The following is a 16,337-nucleotide window of genomic DNA, read 5'->3' on the forward strand; positions in this document are numbered from 1 at the left end:
TATATGCCTTGGCTTGATTAGTAATGTCTTTACATGAATAGGCTTAGTCACTGCTAATTTGTTTATATGGCCATAGAGGAATGGATCCCATTCCCTTAATGTGTTTATATTACTGATAAATATGGAGGACAATAAAGTCTGAGATCCCATGACTAATTTCTACTGACTGGGCTGAACACTTGGACAAAGATGGTTTAGGAAGGCTCTCATGCAGTACAGTACCCTGCAGAAACAACTGAACCATATGTGACTGCATCAGAGTTAATAGAATTTATTACAACGAGCATGAATTATTTTCTACACTGACAGTTCACTGTTTGTTCAATTTTCAAACAATACTCTGTACCTTCTCCAGCCTTTTAGTTTCCTCTGTTTTTTTGTATGGTATTAGATCAACACTTAATTACAACACAATGTTATTGTTTGTTTTCTCCTGTAAACTAGATGGGGAGCTGCTGCTGTCTCACTTGGGAAACAACAATCCCATAATCTCACCTGAATTGCACAGTGTAAATAACAGTTAATAAAACATTGCCCCCTTCATATGTCCTTGCAGAGAGAGGCAAGCATCTACATTTCTCCAGCTATTCTACAATAACTGATAAATTCCAATAACCTGCTGTGTTCAGTCAACATAAGGGATTCTTCATAAGATCTCAAGATGTTTCAAAGTGGGCAAGCTAGGATGCAATGAAACACATTATTAATCACTTGTAAAAAACACTGAAGTAAAACAAAAACACAAATTCCCAAAGCTGAAAACAGTGTTTTTTAGGCCAGGAAATGTCCTCGAGATTGTTGGTTTAACTAATAATACAAAAAAAAAAAGCTAAGCAAGATCTGGAAACTAGCATAGATAAAGGCAATAATAATAATAATGTCTGTATGTGTACCTATGCAGCTTGTCTCATGAACTACGAAACTGATTTTATCGAAGCTGTCAGAAAATAATAACTGGATGAGCATCTGCAACTGATTACGTGTTGGAGTCAACTAAATTCGAGATGGCTGCCACAGTCTACTGACTTTAAGAAACACAAAAAATAACTTTCGCATAGCCAATTTACTGATGTTAAAATAAAATGGGGTGTGTTGGTAGCAGAGTATTAGCCCCAACACATATTGCACAACATATTTGGTCAAAAACTTTGACAATAGAATCAACACTGTCTTTTATGTTATGAACCACTGAATAGAGTTTTATAAAAATCACAAAATGTATAAATTGGCTGTACATCTACAAGTCATATACTTCAGTATATGAATCACCATGTTTTGGTGCCAGAAGACCTACACATCTTAATAAAAATAACAAGTAAAATACAACTGAGTTTTTCATTGCTTTCAAAGTAAATAAGTAATTCTAAAATGGTGTGGCAGGAACATATTAACCAGAAGATGCACAACCATGCACTTTAACTCTGAAGACGACCACCAGAGAGTGGATCTATGTAGTTCTAGTTGATTTTTTTTTTTTTCAGATTACTTTTTATTTTTAAGAAAGTAATTATTGGATAGACATGTACAACTGATTAACGTTTGCAGTCAACCCATTTTAAGATGGCCACCACAGCTTATTGACCTTAGCAAACAGAAAAAAACACTATAGCTCAGTCAATTTTACAGATACTGAACTCAATGGAAGAGCATCATTCCCAGCACATGCTGTGCATTTCACAAGTTATCACAGTATCATGTATAATGACATTTACTAGGTGTAATCAACTAGAACTCCATCTTTTCTCACTTTGATCTTTTTTTTTCCTTTAGCTATCCTCAATCATGTATTTTATTTTATTATTATTTTTTTGTTGTCTGTGTTTTTCATGGATTCAGATATGACAGAACTGGAGCCTTTCAAGAGAACAGGCCTTTCTGTACAAAAGGTAAAATGTTGTGACCGGTTTCCTGCAGCAAAAGCCTGTGAGAGTTATGTTTAATACCTACCTGGCAACAGATCCTGTCATCACATGGACGCCACTCGACTCCTATTAAAATTTGCAGCGGGGGAGCTGGGGGGATGTGTTTCCTCTCAGTTGGACTACCTTAGCCAAGGTCACAGTGGAAGACCTTCACAGGGTAACCTTGACAAATTGAGCTTCTTGTAAGCAGACTAGCACTACTGTTACTTGACATTTAATCACATAAAAGTCAGACAAACAGATGCACATTTAGAACTAGATTATTTTATGACAGCTTAACTTATTAAGACTAGGGAACTGCTTTTGTTTTTTCCTTGTTTTGAAATATGATCAAAAGAATGAAAAAAATGTGAAATGCTGATTGGTAAGCTACAGCATGTATATAAACAATTCTTTGCAGTTAATTGACCAAGTTTATTTTTCTTGCAGCTTCAGCTATTCCACAACTGCTGCTGACAAGCAAGTGGAGAAAAACTGGGTTTATAGGACATCTAGACATCTACAAGTGAATAACTTTCAGAGTCAACTTCTTTCAAGATGGCTGCTACAGCTAAGTAAATTTAGCAAACACACGATGGCTATAACCAGTTTTAAATATACTGAGCTAAATTTTGGTATGGTAGTAGTTAAGAGTCATCCCCAACACATACACTGAGCACTAACTGATTGCATAGAATTTGTTTTTAAAACTTTGACATTAACTATTGGAGTCAGCTCTGTTAGCAAAATATCTTATGAACAACTAAACATTTTTAAATGAAACTTAAGAAGGTAACCATTGGATAGAGATCTACAGATTAACTTTTTGAGTCATCCCAAATCAAGATTGGCATCACTGCTACTGAAAAGTAGCCCAAAAGGGAGAAAAAAAGAACTTAATTTTATAGTGAGATAAATGAGCTAAAATATGGTGTGGTGGTAGTTGAGTATCATTCTCAAAACATAGAAGTCTACACAATGTGCAATATTTTTGCTTAAAACTTTGGCATTAACTTTTAGGATTGAGATACAATTGGTGTGGTAGTTGCTGAAAGGCATTTTCAATGCATTCCCTGAGTGCTGCATATTGCCCAAGACTGTTGCCTAAACCTTTAGCATTAATTATTGGCGTCAACCCTTTTTGTTTGTTAGCAAAGATATCTCATAACCCACTGAACAGATTTTAGTGAAATCCTCAGAAAGTACTAATTGTAGTTGTAACATCAATTACAGATTTTGTAAACTCCAGCATGGAAGGGGGTGGTGATATGCATCCCTTCAAGGAACGCCAAGGCCTTTATTAACACCTAAAAATGCTGAGATCCACATCTATTACTGAAAGCAGCATCCATGAAGGAAAGACTATGGAGTTTGTTTTATTCTACTATGACATGATCAACACACAAAACCTTTCTGTAGATCCACATGAAACATTATGCATTTATTTATATTTAATAAAAAAGAAAGGTCTAAAGTATGGTATTTCAATAAAAAAAGAGATAATATAATATACAAAGGCCTACCTATATTTGCGCTTTGAACACACATGAAGGACTTTTCAGCTCTTGGTGGTAATAGAGCTCATCACATACAGACAGGTTTTATTTTAGATGTTCTGCTATAATACAGTAGGCTAATGCCCGAGCAGCTGGCGGCTCACAGCACACCGCCTGCATGGCGACAACCCCGGAGGCTGATAAGTGCTCTGAGAGAGGTAAAGGATCCTCATTTATGTCTGGAACTTTGAACAACCCAGAGAGCCAGAACGTTAGGTTGGAGGGAGAAAAGCCATCCTGGTGATTTAGAGCATTAATAACAGAGTTAATATTGCAGTTTTTTTATGCGTCCTGGCGCATTCAGGGGCGCAACAGAAGGTTAGCGCACATGGACCAACATTTGTCACTTTAAGTCTGTGACCGAAAAGAAAAAAATGGTGGAGAAAGTTAAAGCAGGCACAGAAGAAGAACGGAAACTTCCAATGTCTGTCCTCTCCGCCCCCGGCCAGGGAAACACGAGGAGGTTTTCAGCTGTGGCACATGGGAAGAGACCACCGGATTTGGAGCTGTCGGAAACTGCATTAAGCGCGCGTGAAGCAGGAACACCTGTTGGCAGCGAGACCTTCCCTCAAAGACGCACAACAATGCAGCAGGACGGTAGAGCTCCCGCGGATGGCACCTCGTTTCACCTGCACCCCCAGTTTTCGCATCCCCGGATGTCTGTGAGGATGTCGGTGTACAGCACCGGTGCGCGTCCGGCTCTCACACGCGCCTACATCCAAGGACGCGTGTACAACTTTCTGGAGAGGCCGTCTGGTTGGAAATGCTTGGTGTATCACTTCACAGTGTGAGTGCTTTTATTTTCCTAATCTCCCAAATCCGGGGAGGATTCAAGGGCATAATTGCAGCTCTTAGATCCTAATTAAACAGGGAGTTAGTTGCGCATGTAGAGCATCCTAACTACAAAGAATTGTTAATCCTGTGAAATTTAGAAAGATGCTGCTCAGATACCACAGCACAACAAGAAACCCCTCTGGGTCCTTTAGTGTAGCCAGTGGAAAACAACAAAAACACACAGTTCATCCAATACCAGTGAATATTAAAAAAAAAAAAAAAAATCATGGGGACACTAAAGAGATGTTGCATACATTTTTCATCTGGGAAACATTTTTCCCAAGCACCACTCAACTTTTTAATTTTGCAGAACAGTTCAAGTGCATCATTGAGGTACTTCTGGTTCACTAACAACACATTTAATCTGTCTCGATAAAAGGAAACAGCTACTTGCCTATACTATTTTTTTTTTCCTTGATGTGACCCACTACTTAGAAATTAACTGTCCCCGGTCTGTATGCAGGCAGAGGTTTCAGGAATGTGGGATGTGATTTTCCAGCACCCCCCCTCCCACCCCCATGTGTGCTCTCTGTCCCCACTTGCTGGCACTGATAGCAGACAGCTAAACTTGGCAGGATGTGTGTTGTGGAGGAGGTGGTGACCCGGTCTCACGCTGCCACCCAGTGACCCCGCGGTGTCGGAGGGGACACAGAGGGACCTGGCCTGTCGCAGCAGGTTAGAGTCGCACTGACTCAAAGGCAACGTGAACAAATGCAATGCAACTCTAGCGTATTAGAAGGCAGCTAAGGATGAACAGACGATACATTATTGTTGTCACCCATCGCCAAAGGGCTGGTAAGGCTTTTTGCCAATGTCCGTGTATGAGCGTGTTTGTTTGTTTGTCTGTCTGTTAGCAAAAAATTTAATGAACCACTGGACAGATATAAATGATGGTTTCAGAGATGGATGGACATCTACATCTCATTACCTTTTTGGAATGAACTCAAATCAAAATGGCCACCACATTCAACTGAGCGTAGAAAACACAGACATGACTATAACTCAGTCAGTTTTTTAGATATTGAGATGAAATTTGGTGTTGTCTGAATTGAGAGCCATGTCTGACACATACTACAAGCGCTTCACATTGCATGATTTTTTTTGTTTAAAACTTTAGCATTAACTGCTGGCATTAACAATGTTTTTTTAGCAGAAAATCTTACATCTAAAACTGAGTAACATTTGGAGTTAATTCAAAACGGCTGTGGAACCCAATCAACATTAGCAAACACAAACATGGCTAGAACTCAGTGTTACAGCTATTGAGCTAAAGGTTGATGTGGTAGGTGAGAGTCAGTGCTCACAGATCTTGCAAAATCTCAGGATATTGGATGCACATGGAGCATAGCATCGTTTACAGGTTTAACCAAAATAACTAAAACGCCATCCCTTCTGAGCACAAGCTGATCTTAGTTTTGGCATGACGGGATGTGCGATCTACAGTCCTTCAAGAAATATTTGGCCTTTAATGTTAGTGGAGTTATTACTTGCAAGTTTGACAAAGCAATTTGCATTTTATCCTTTAGGTTTCTACATGCAGCCAATTAAAGTGGTGTTGTAGTGATTACTTTATTCTGATTTCTAAAAAGTAGGCCTGTCTGATAAAATAACAAACCAAAGATTTGCTTTGCTCTCGAGAAGGGGAATTTGACTTCTGTGTCTGATTGATCTGATAATTACTCGGGAAGCATGTTTTAACATTGAGTGACACGTTCTTCGGTCACACTGAGCTACGACTGCTTTAGTTGGCTGCTGCTGCTCTCCATCCTCATGTCCGCCTTCTTTGCCATGTTATTTGAGATTTCTTGTTTCTCTAATGTTATGGCCTCATCGGCCTTGGGGTTTAATTAAATTGGCCTTTCACTGTTCCCTCTGAAAACCATATGATGTCAGCGGCTCCTGTATTGATTGTAAATGCTCAGCAGAGTGAGAAACTGTAAAATGTCTGCGAGAGTGATGCTGCAGGTTGTAGCATGAAATTGCAAAATTGTACTAAACATAGTGACAGAAGGCAACGAGGTGGAATTTCTGGATCTCTCTCTCTTTTTTTTTCTTTTCTTTTTTTTCACCCAAAATATGCTTCTGTTGGCTAGCTGTGGACACAAACAAGGTCAAAGTTAAACACAAAGAGACACTGCTTTGTCCTTTTCACGGATTTCTCCTGATGACAGAGCCAGGGTTAGAAGGACAAATACATTTGATGGCTGCTTTTTTTTTTTTTTTGACAAAGACAGGAGGAGTCACAACTATGCCAAAAGAAATGTATATAAATCTATATCAATTTGCATTTCTGTTCAATTTCTCTAGCGTTCTACTTTTGAATTGTGGCATGTTTTTGAGATTTTTTTCTTCTTGTACTTTAATCTACTTTGTTGTGAGGCCATGGTGTTGTGACGTCTGATCTTTTATTAGTTTTTTGACGTCAGCTCAGAACTTTGTTTTTGTTTGAGTTGGAGAAAAACAGCTACAGACAAGCGTGGCCTTATCATTTACCCAGAACTCAAACGTCAAAGTGACTGGAAGCCTTATCAGAGGTTCACCGTGCGAGTTTGCTCTTGTTTATATGTGACTTTGATGATGCAGTTTGCTTTCGGGATTCAGATCCTCTGTTAATGCCGACTCAGCATTTAAAGTATTGTTCTCCAGTTTTCTCCAGTTTTTTGTTCTCCGGTTTTCTCCAGTTTATTACTATGATTTCATTTTATATTATTTTTAATGTTAAATTTACTTTTCCAAATGTTTTTGCCGTCTGCATACTTCAGCCATTCATATATGAAAACATGTGGTTCATTCAGGAGAAGGGTGCTATGTAGGTGCTTTTGTAACTATTATATTTTTCAAAATATTTCATTTAATTTGCTAATATTTTCCTCATGTAAACACAATGAGACCTTTTCAGGTCCTTCATAAACGTTCTCTTTTAAATCTGCTTCAAGATAATTGCTCTATTTTTTTAAACATTTTTTATACTACTGTTCTGCTAATTTTAGCTTCTAGTTAGCCCTTTGCTGCCTTTATCTATATTTTGGTTACTTTTAGCTAACCTTTTGTTGCTTTTACCTAGCCTTTTGCTACTTGTAGCTTCTATCTAGTTTTTTTTCTTATTTTCGCTTTTGTCTCTAAACCCTTACAACTCTCTATCAGGTTCTTCAGCTAATTTTAGCTAAATTCATTTGTGCTGAATGACTCTGCAGCGCTCACACTGCTTTTTTTACAGAAACCGCAATTCCTCTAGTTTTCACTATTTTAAACAACAGGAATAGTATGTTCATTTTTTTTTCATCAACTTGATACTAGACATTCAGCTTTACTAATTTATTAAAGCAGATCTGATGGTATTGATAGAATAAGAATCCATCTATATTTTATGTCTCATATCTTTTGTCTTGGCAAAACACTTACTTGTTTTTTTTTTCTGTTCTGCAGTCAGGCAGCTAAATGCAATGTTTTGGTCAGCAGCAGCATGGATTCATCCCACATGCTGGGTTTAGATGTGTCTACTGGGAGAGTTAAAAGAAAGCAGATTTCACAAAGTGTTTTTCAGACTCAGCTCCATTAAACCAACCGCATATTCTGACGAAAAGTCAGAGGAAGGAATCTCAGACCCACTTTAATGATTTAACAAAAAGACTACGAAATCACAGTTATCCTGCTCCAACGTTTTGACTTCCTGTTAGGATTATATTGTTTATTTTAGTTAACTGAAAGAAAAAAAATATATCAGCAGTTTTTTGATTTTCCAACTCAAGCTGTTTCAGTCTTCTACAGTTTTTTTTTTTTTTTGTTGCTTCTACATAAACAAGGTCACCCATCTGAAACAAACTTCTGTCGCTAACCTAGTTTCAGACTGGACAGAAATTTACCTGATGCCCTGACAAAGGCTTCTGTTCACTTTTCTGTTTTTTTATCGCCCATCACCAAAGGTGAAGAGGCGATAATGTTTTTGCCCACATATGTGTGTCTGTTTGTCAGTTGCTTTCCCAAGACATCGCATGAACCACTGGATGATCAGAATTATCAGAAGCTGATCACTGATTGTACATGTACAACTAAAACCCTTTTGGACTTTATTCAGTTCAAGATGGCTACCACAGCTAATAGACATAAGCCAACACAAAAAATGGATTTAAATTTCCGGACCTTTAATTAAATCGATCTTTTGATCCTATATAATTAGATAATGATATCCTGTGACATAGTTAACAGCGTCACCTCCAGCTCTTAGTCCATTCTATGCTTTGTTTCATGCTGTGCACCAGACTGCAAGTGACTCTGTCAATAATTGATAGGAGCAATGCTTTAAGCTTCTGTTTAGAGTTCAGCGGTTGTCTGTGTTGCCAAGCCAATATATATATATATATATATATATATATATATATATATATATATTGTTTTTCTTTTTTTTTCTGTTGTTACACCAAGCCTCAGGGTGCCAGAAAAAGACACAAAGGCTGTATTGTCTCAGGGGCCTGGAGGTGAAAGAAAGTGAAATATGATGGAGCTCTTATTGGTGAGAAAAAGACCAGTCAGACAGTCTTAGTTGAATAAATGGTGAAGCAGAAAGGTTTGTTCAGCACACTGACTGCTTATATTTAATGGCACTTCACGTTCCCCAAAATAATTTAAGCTCAGCTTTACTGACAAATTACAACTATTGACATATCCTTGTGTAAAGTTTGGAGAGTACGGTGTCGTGCTTTAAATCTTTTGGCCCCTTCTTGATTGCATCTGTCACATTTCTACCTAAAACGTTGTGAATTATACTTGCGATTATGTTTTTGCCTATTCTCTAATACAAAAAGCTAACTTGCATAGGAACAGACAACATATCAAAGATGCAGTTGTAAACAATTGCAGTCATACTGCTGTTTTGTCTTGTTCAGACATTTCAGACAAGACCATCTGCTTCAGTGGCGTTATGAACCAGCCACAAGCTGGTCCCTCCTCAGCCTTTTATCTGTGTTGACGTGTGGTGTGCACGTTTTTGCCTCTGTGCGTATGTGTTAGCTTAAAGGGGGGCATTTGGATTCCTGGCTGGACTTCAATAAACTCAGGCTGCAGCAAAGGGTGATAAGGGTCTTCATGGTGCAAACATTACTGTCTCTAAACATACTTTCCATCAAGGCTGCTCTTACAGAAACAGCACTCTTTATGCTTGTTGTCTGAAAGTTTTAAGACTTTACAAACCAGCTGATAGGTGAGAAAATATCCTCTAGCACTTTGATAAATACGTTTTTCTTTTTTAGCGACACCTCTGTGGTTGGATTTCAAAAAAAGCAGTTTCCATGCTTCATATTGAAACAGCTAAAAACAGCTGAAAAATCATAATCTCAAAATATTGTAAAAAGCTTTTGCTCATTGGTGAGGTAATGAATTTGACATATCAAGTTAATGAAGCTACAGTAAATGCAAGGGAAACTAATGCAATGAATAAAGGATGAGCAAAAATAACTTGACTTACAAATGCACAGAAGTGTTATCTTGTGTTACCAGATATCCTACAGGAGCACATATTTGTATTATCAGTTGTTCAGAAGTCTCCTTTTTCATAGCTTACAGTGTTCGATGTGGTCTGACTTAACATCTGTGTTTTGCTTATTCTTTGAGATTTTACTGTTTGTCTTTTATTATTATTATTATTATTGTGAAAATACAATACTTTTGAGTTATTTTTCTGCTACTCTGACCACAGAAATTTGCATTTTATTTTGCCAAATTTTTGAAAAGAAAAAAAAAAAAAAACTTCATGTTTTATGTGTAACTGTTTTAGCCAGAATGCAAACCACACAAGGAGCTCAAAACTAAACTTTAAAGATTTATGACTTAATAAAAGAAAAAAACAAAACAAAACAAAACAAAAAAAACACTAGGAACTGGAGGCATGAATTCAATGAGAACCTGACAGCGTATGAAGCAACAATGACTGATTAATGATGAATGCAGAGGTACAGTATATATGGGCAGAGGCTGATCAGGAGAAGGGAAACAGCTGGCATAGATGGACATGGCAGGACTGAGGAGCAGAAACACAATGAGGAAAAGTACTGCGAAGTAGCAGGGAGAGGTGGGGAGATGAACTTAACACAAGAAAAAAACAACACAGAAACTAAACATAACTAAAAGAGAGGGGAAAAACACAACTAACATAAAAGACTACTACAGAATAACTAGAAACATTGATCCTGACATCAAGTTGCTGGAAGATTATTTTGTAGCTCCACTGTATTTTAAAATTTTGGCAAAAGTATTGACTGGCCATCTTACTTTTATTTGTAACACTTTAAACTTATTTTTGAACTTTTATAATTTGGGTTACAGTTAATGATTATTTTGGTAGTCAACTAATTGGTAAAAATTCTTCTGATTAGTCGATTAGTCACCAATTCGTTCAGTCTGTCACTGCTTTCTATGGGTGCTCCTCCTGTTCTAGGCTCCAGTTCATTTTTTTTAACTCTACTGCTTTAGTCTTTAGTCTTCCCACCTGCAAACATCCCCACTATGTCTAAGATTACATTCCACAGTGAATTAAAGTAACAATCAGTGAAACGTATGAATCTGAACTCACTCAAATGTATTTATCATTTTACTTTATGTGACATCACAAAAAAACTGAAATCCTTTGGTCAGCTTAGTATTCGTTTTTAAATTTTAAACAAAAAAGTGAAAATATGTAACCAGAAATGGTCATGAGTATATCTGAAAGTGGAGAAATAAACAAATGGTGCTGGGAGGTGAAATCTTGGCTAAGGAATGAAGAAAATATTGCCTCCAGACGTTCTGGTTGTGCATTGCATCTACAAAAACCATTTATGTTGATCACTGTGACTGAAGCGGTTTATTATTAGCTCTGTATATGGCACGTCAACAATAAAACCTACGTCAGCATTTTTTTTGTAGTAGACTGCGATGACTAAAGGCTGCTTTATACTCCATAAGAAGTCAAGAAATCAGCTCTCTTTAATGTAGTTGTGTGACAAAAATCACGTCATTTTGTTCATCTAGTAGCTTGTCCCTCCTCTTCTTGACACATGCTCCTGGCCAAACTTTTTTCTGCCAGGGGAATGAACCAACTATTGTGTGACTGGTCAGAAGTTGTGGGAGTGTTTATGTGGAAAAGCCAGTGGACTTTCATAGGGTCATTTTGCTTCTATTGCTTTGCTGAGAACCAGCAGGCCAAGGCTGTTAGAAAATACAACCGTCTTTACAACTGTTCCAGCGAAACTTATAAACCTATGAACCTAAGAAGATGGCCAATGGCTCGGCTGGGTAGCGTTGTTGTTGTTGTTCAACAACAGTGTCCAAATCTGTCCACTCCACAGTAACACCACAGACTCTGCAGTTAAACCATCCATTTCCAAACTCAACATTACAGTCACATTTTTCTTCCACTTACATGATTACTGCAGCATTTTTTTGTGTGTCTGTGTGTGTGTGTTTTATTATGGTTGAAGACTTTTCTAGAAACAGTGTTTGAAGATTTTTTTATAAATGACAAAATAAAATGAAGAACTAAAAAGTATTTCTATTTACATAATATAATATGATTATTTGTCTCAGCTACTAAGGTATTTTCTGCAAATTTTTTTTTTTTTGGCTGTTTTGTCAAAATTTGTCACAAAAGATATATCCAAAAAACCCCTGAGTAATTGTACACTTTTTCTTTTTGTAATTGTCTACGGCCATGTTGGATTTGTCCACTCATTCACTATATAGTGCCATATAGTGAATCCGCCATTTTGTAGTGGTGTTTGAAATTTCAACTGTAATTTTTCATCCACTATATAGTGTGCTAGAAACTCACGTGTTACAGTAAAAGTGCTGTGCAGAAGTTGTACACTACATTTGGTGAAAATTGACCATAATGCATTGCGGTCTGAACCAACACAGAAGGCTAAGGTTAATGTCTGCTGCTCATTAATGTGATTTTTCAAACTAATTGAAAAAGCCAATAATTATCTAGATGTGTCTAATGTCTCTTCTCTTCTGTCTGAGCTGTGGGTTAGAGAAATCATTCAAAATGTTTTATTTTAAATATGAAACGTGTAGGCTAAATCACACTGTAAAGTAAGCCCCATGTCAACTGTTCTAAAGCTCTGTACCTCACTGTTAATATTCTTACACATTGAAACTCTCAAAACAGTTGTTCTGCACAGAAATATTGTGTCATTTATATTAATTAATAATTTTAGGAAACCGAAGGTTGTGATACAATCACAGTCCATGCTTGTGTGAACAGCTATAATACAACAAAAAAGTGTAATAAATATGTGTAAATTATTTTTATGTCAATGTTATAGAGACAGATGATTTTTATAATATTTTCTTAGGCAAAATCAGTAAAATCTTGTATTGTGACAACTAAAAGTCAGACATGTATTCCATTGTATTTTGTCAGCAAATACTTTCACTATACTACTTTCACTCTCCTGAGGTTGTTCTATGCTTTCCTGGTTTCTTGTCCTCTGTTGTCCCTTCACACCTGCTTCTAATGTACAAATCATCACCCTCTTGTTGGTTTTCACTCCCCTTAATGTATTCACATCAATGTTTGTTTTGCTTTTTTTTTCAGATCTTTGTCTCTATGTTGTGATTTTTTTAAAGCTTACATATTAGATAAATACAAAAATGTTCAAGCATGGCAGCCTTTAGCCTTAAAATTAATTCAGAAGTTAATATTCCATTCACATGCCTTCACAGTCACATTCCTCATCACTTCATTCAAACAAAAGTGAAAAGGTTCGACCTTGCTTTGGGGGTCAATCTTTCTGCAATGTTTCATATAAAGTAATTGTTAATTTTCTAATATATCTGGCAAACAGACACGCTGCTAGAATATAAAATTTAGTTCCGAAAGAGGTGAAATCAAACCAAGAACTCTGATCCTGAGGGGTTGAAACACATAAGAGGAACGGTATAGGTTAAGAATGACTCATGAGTTTTATTACAGCACACCGGGTTATAACATCCTCCTCCACTTCCATCAGACTGAGTAGGATCCCCTACTGTATTTTGACTTGAAGAACCGTGCCAAAAGGGGGTAAATACAGGCTACCAGATTCTAGTATTAGAAATTACTACATCTAAAACATCTAAAGTTTAATTTTTCCACCAACTTAATAGCAAATGATTCAAAAGTAAATTTGAAACCCTCTTGTTTTTTTTTTGCTTGTTTTTTGCCATGTGGTGCCAAGTTAGTTTGAAACGTTTTTTTTTTTTAATTACCTTGATTGGTTTAACTCTTTTTTTTCTTCCCAAAACCATTTTGACTTTGAGAGGGATAGAAAGAATGCTGAACATTGATTTGGTATTTGCTGATACATTTTGAGGGTTAGATGAATATGATAAAACCCTTCTACCCCTTAGTCTACAAGTATATTGAGTACTTTGTTGCATGTGGTGGAATTCAAAAGTATTTCCTTGAAAGCACTGCACTGCTTCCTCAGATTTAGTCAGCTATTTGTACCAGACACCAAAGTTCAGGTAAGATTTGCACTTTTAGTAAAGTAAAATATGAACAAGGGTTAAAGGGACTTGTGTTTGCTTGACTTGACTGTTTCAAATATCTAAAGGTTTGATTTGAGTAATCTAGATTTTGATTAGTTAAATATGCAACTGACTTTCATAAGAATAAATGACCTTCAACATAAATATTTCTAACCAAGACACATTCTGCTTTAATCTCTACAGATTTCTAATGGTTTTAGCCTGTCTGATCCTCAGTGTCCTTTCCACCATTGAGCAGTATCAATCCCTGGCCCACACAACGCTCTTCTGGGTGGTAAGTGTTTTTTTTTTTTGTTGTTTGTTTGTTTTGTTTTTACAGAATTTAAACTTTAAAAAGTAAAAATTATTTTCACAATATACTGCTTTAATCCAGCTTTTAAGTCTCATGTTCCAGAGATCCTAAAGGAATGCAAACACAGAAGTGAGACTTAGAAATTGAATTTCAAATTGTGCCGGCTTCTTTTTATTGCATTGATTACTTTGCAAGTGCTGCCGTTAGCCTTTCCCCCTTGATATCTTTGCTTCTGATCTTCTGCTTGGCTTCCATCATCGCTCAGCAAATTAGATCTGTATGTTTTCATCTGACACATGCAAACAAGGCTTAGTTTGAGTTATACAGTACAGTGACAGGGGAGTTTTCCTTTCTACACAGATACTGAGTCATTAATAAGTTATTATTGGAAATAAGGCAGAGATCATTTTGTGAGACAGATTTGTTTATTAGGTGTTCAGTCAATAGAGTAAACAGAGATGTTTATTTTTTTTATTACCCTTCTGTCTGATGTTAGCAAACCATCTCATGAACCACTGGACAAATTTTAAAAAACCTTCCAGAAAACAGTAAATGAATGAACATTTACAAATGATTAACTTTTGAAGTTAACTCGATTCAACCTGGCTGCCTCAGCTAACCAACATGAAAAAAAGACAAAAACACTTATAACTCAGTCAATTTTACATATACTAAAAACTCAAATTAAAAAAAATATATATATATTTAACTGACTTGACAAACTCGAGATTTAACATGAGTCCTGTTCAACAGAGTTTTTCTCTTTGCCACTCTCCCATAAAGCTCAGACTAAGGAAGAACCTGGATAACAGTTGTTGTAGCTCAGTCTCTCCCAACTCATCTGCTGAAGCTTGGAAGGAGTCTTAATGGCGTCATTCAGTATTGTTCTTTTTCACGGTCACTCAGTTTGTGAAGAGGAACTTCTCTTGGTAGATTTACATGTCTGATATTTCTCCCATATCTTGATGATGGATTTAACAGAACTCCCTGGGGATGTTTAGGGCCTTGGAAAACCTTTTGTATCCATCTCCTGACTTTTACTTTTTATTTTTTATTTATTAGAACAGTCACTTTAAAAAGGCATTAGAGATTTATGCAATCACTTTTTTACTTTACACATTTTTTTTTAATTGGTATAATTCTGTAGAAATGTGATTTCAATTAGACACTGAAGAATTTTTTATTTTATTTTATTTCTTTGTAAAGAAGACCAATTTATATTGACCATGACTGATTTATGACAGCAATAAAAGCACAAAACATCCAAGGTGGGGGTGTAAATATTTTTTATACGTACTGTATTCTGAATGATAACATGTTGCATAAGGTCCTTGTTTAAGATTTTGTCATTCACTAATTGGAGCCAGCTTTGTTTGCAAAATTACTCATGAACACCTGTACAGGTTTTTAATCATATTTTCAGGTAATAATCACTGGATGAATGTCTATAACTAATTGCCCTTTGGAGCATATGCAATTCGAAATTTATGCCATAGCAAACTAAACCTAGAGATCATAAAAATAGATATGATTCTCTTAATTTTTTTTACAGATGCTGTGATAAATTTGAATGCATTTACAGCTGAGTCATTCACAACACATACTCTAAGTGCTACTCATTGTGCAAGATCTTTGCTTAAAACGTCAGCATTAACCGTTGGGGAAATATCTTGGGAACAGTTTGACAGATTTTATTGAAATTTTCAGAAAATAATTACTCAATGTGCATCTAAAACTGAAAAGGTTTTAGAGTCGAACCAATGTGAGAGGGTTGACACAGCTCATCGACCCATAGCCAACCCATAAATGGCTATGGCTCAGTCAGCTTTACAGATATTGAGCTTAAATATTATGTGGGGGGAGCTGAGAGTCCTAAACTGGTTTTAACAAACAGTTTTAGTTTGTCCCGGTGGCCTAACAGATTGAAGGCATCGCCTCAAAAATCAATAGTAAATGGGATCAACTTAACCCCAAGCTGCTGAGCACGGGGAGCAGCTGGGCGAAGGGTGAGTTACTCAAACTCAGATGAAAGAAAAACCCCTAAGAAAGGATAAAAGAACGTGAGGATTTTCTATGTGAAAGGACTGATGTGTGCCACATTGTGACAAGTTCACCTTGGGCTGCAGAATAATAGGATGAGATAGTCATGGGCTGCCATATTAAAGTGCCAGGTCAAAAAATATATATTGTTGTTTTTTTGTTTTTAAAAAAACCTGCTACAAATGCTTGTGTCAGTGTAATATACATTTT

At 36.5% G+C, this 16,337-nt stretch overlaps 1 protein-coding gene across 2 annotated transcripts in view; it reads left to right on the forward strand.

The window, feature by feature from the left end:
- The first annotated feature begins 3,845 nt into the window (after positions 1-3,845).
- kcnq1.1 (potassium voltage-gated channel, KQT-like subfamily, member 1.1) overlaps positions 3,846-16,337 on the forward strand; it is a 55,591-nt gene continuing 43,099 nt past the window's right edge. Inside the window, exons 1-2 of one of the 2 annotated variants that reach the window (XM_017414248.3) lie at positions 3,846-4,244; positions 13,979-14,069. In XM_017414248.3, coding sequence (XP_017269737.3) covers positions 3,880-4,244; positions 13,979-14,069 — 456 coding nt within the window. In that variant the 5' untranslated portion in view covers positions 3,846-3,879. Of the gene's footprint in view, positions 4,245-4,976; positions 5,087-13,978; positions 14,070-16,337 lie in introns of those variants that run through there. The other variant, XM_037979682.1, reaches the window with a different exon arrangement.

This window comes from Kryptolebias marmoratus, linkage group LG15, assembly GCF_001649575.2.
Source record: "Kryptolebias marmoratus isolate JLee-2015 linkage group LG15, ASM164957v2, whole genome shotgun sequence".
Lineage (NCBI taxonomy): Eukaryota > Metazoa > Chordata > Actinopteri > Cyprinodontiformes > Rivulidae > Kryptolebias > Kryptolebias marmoratus.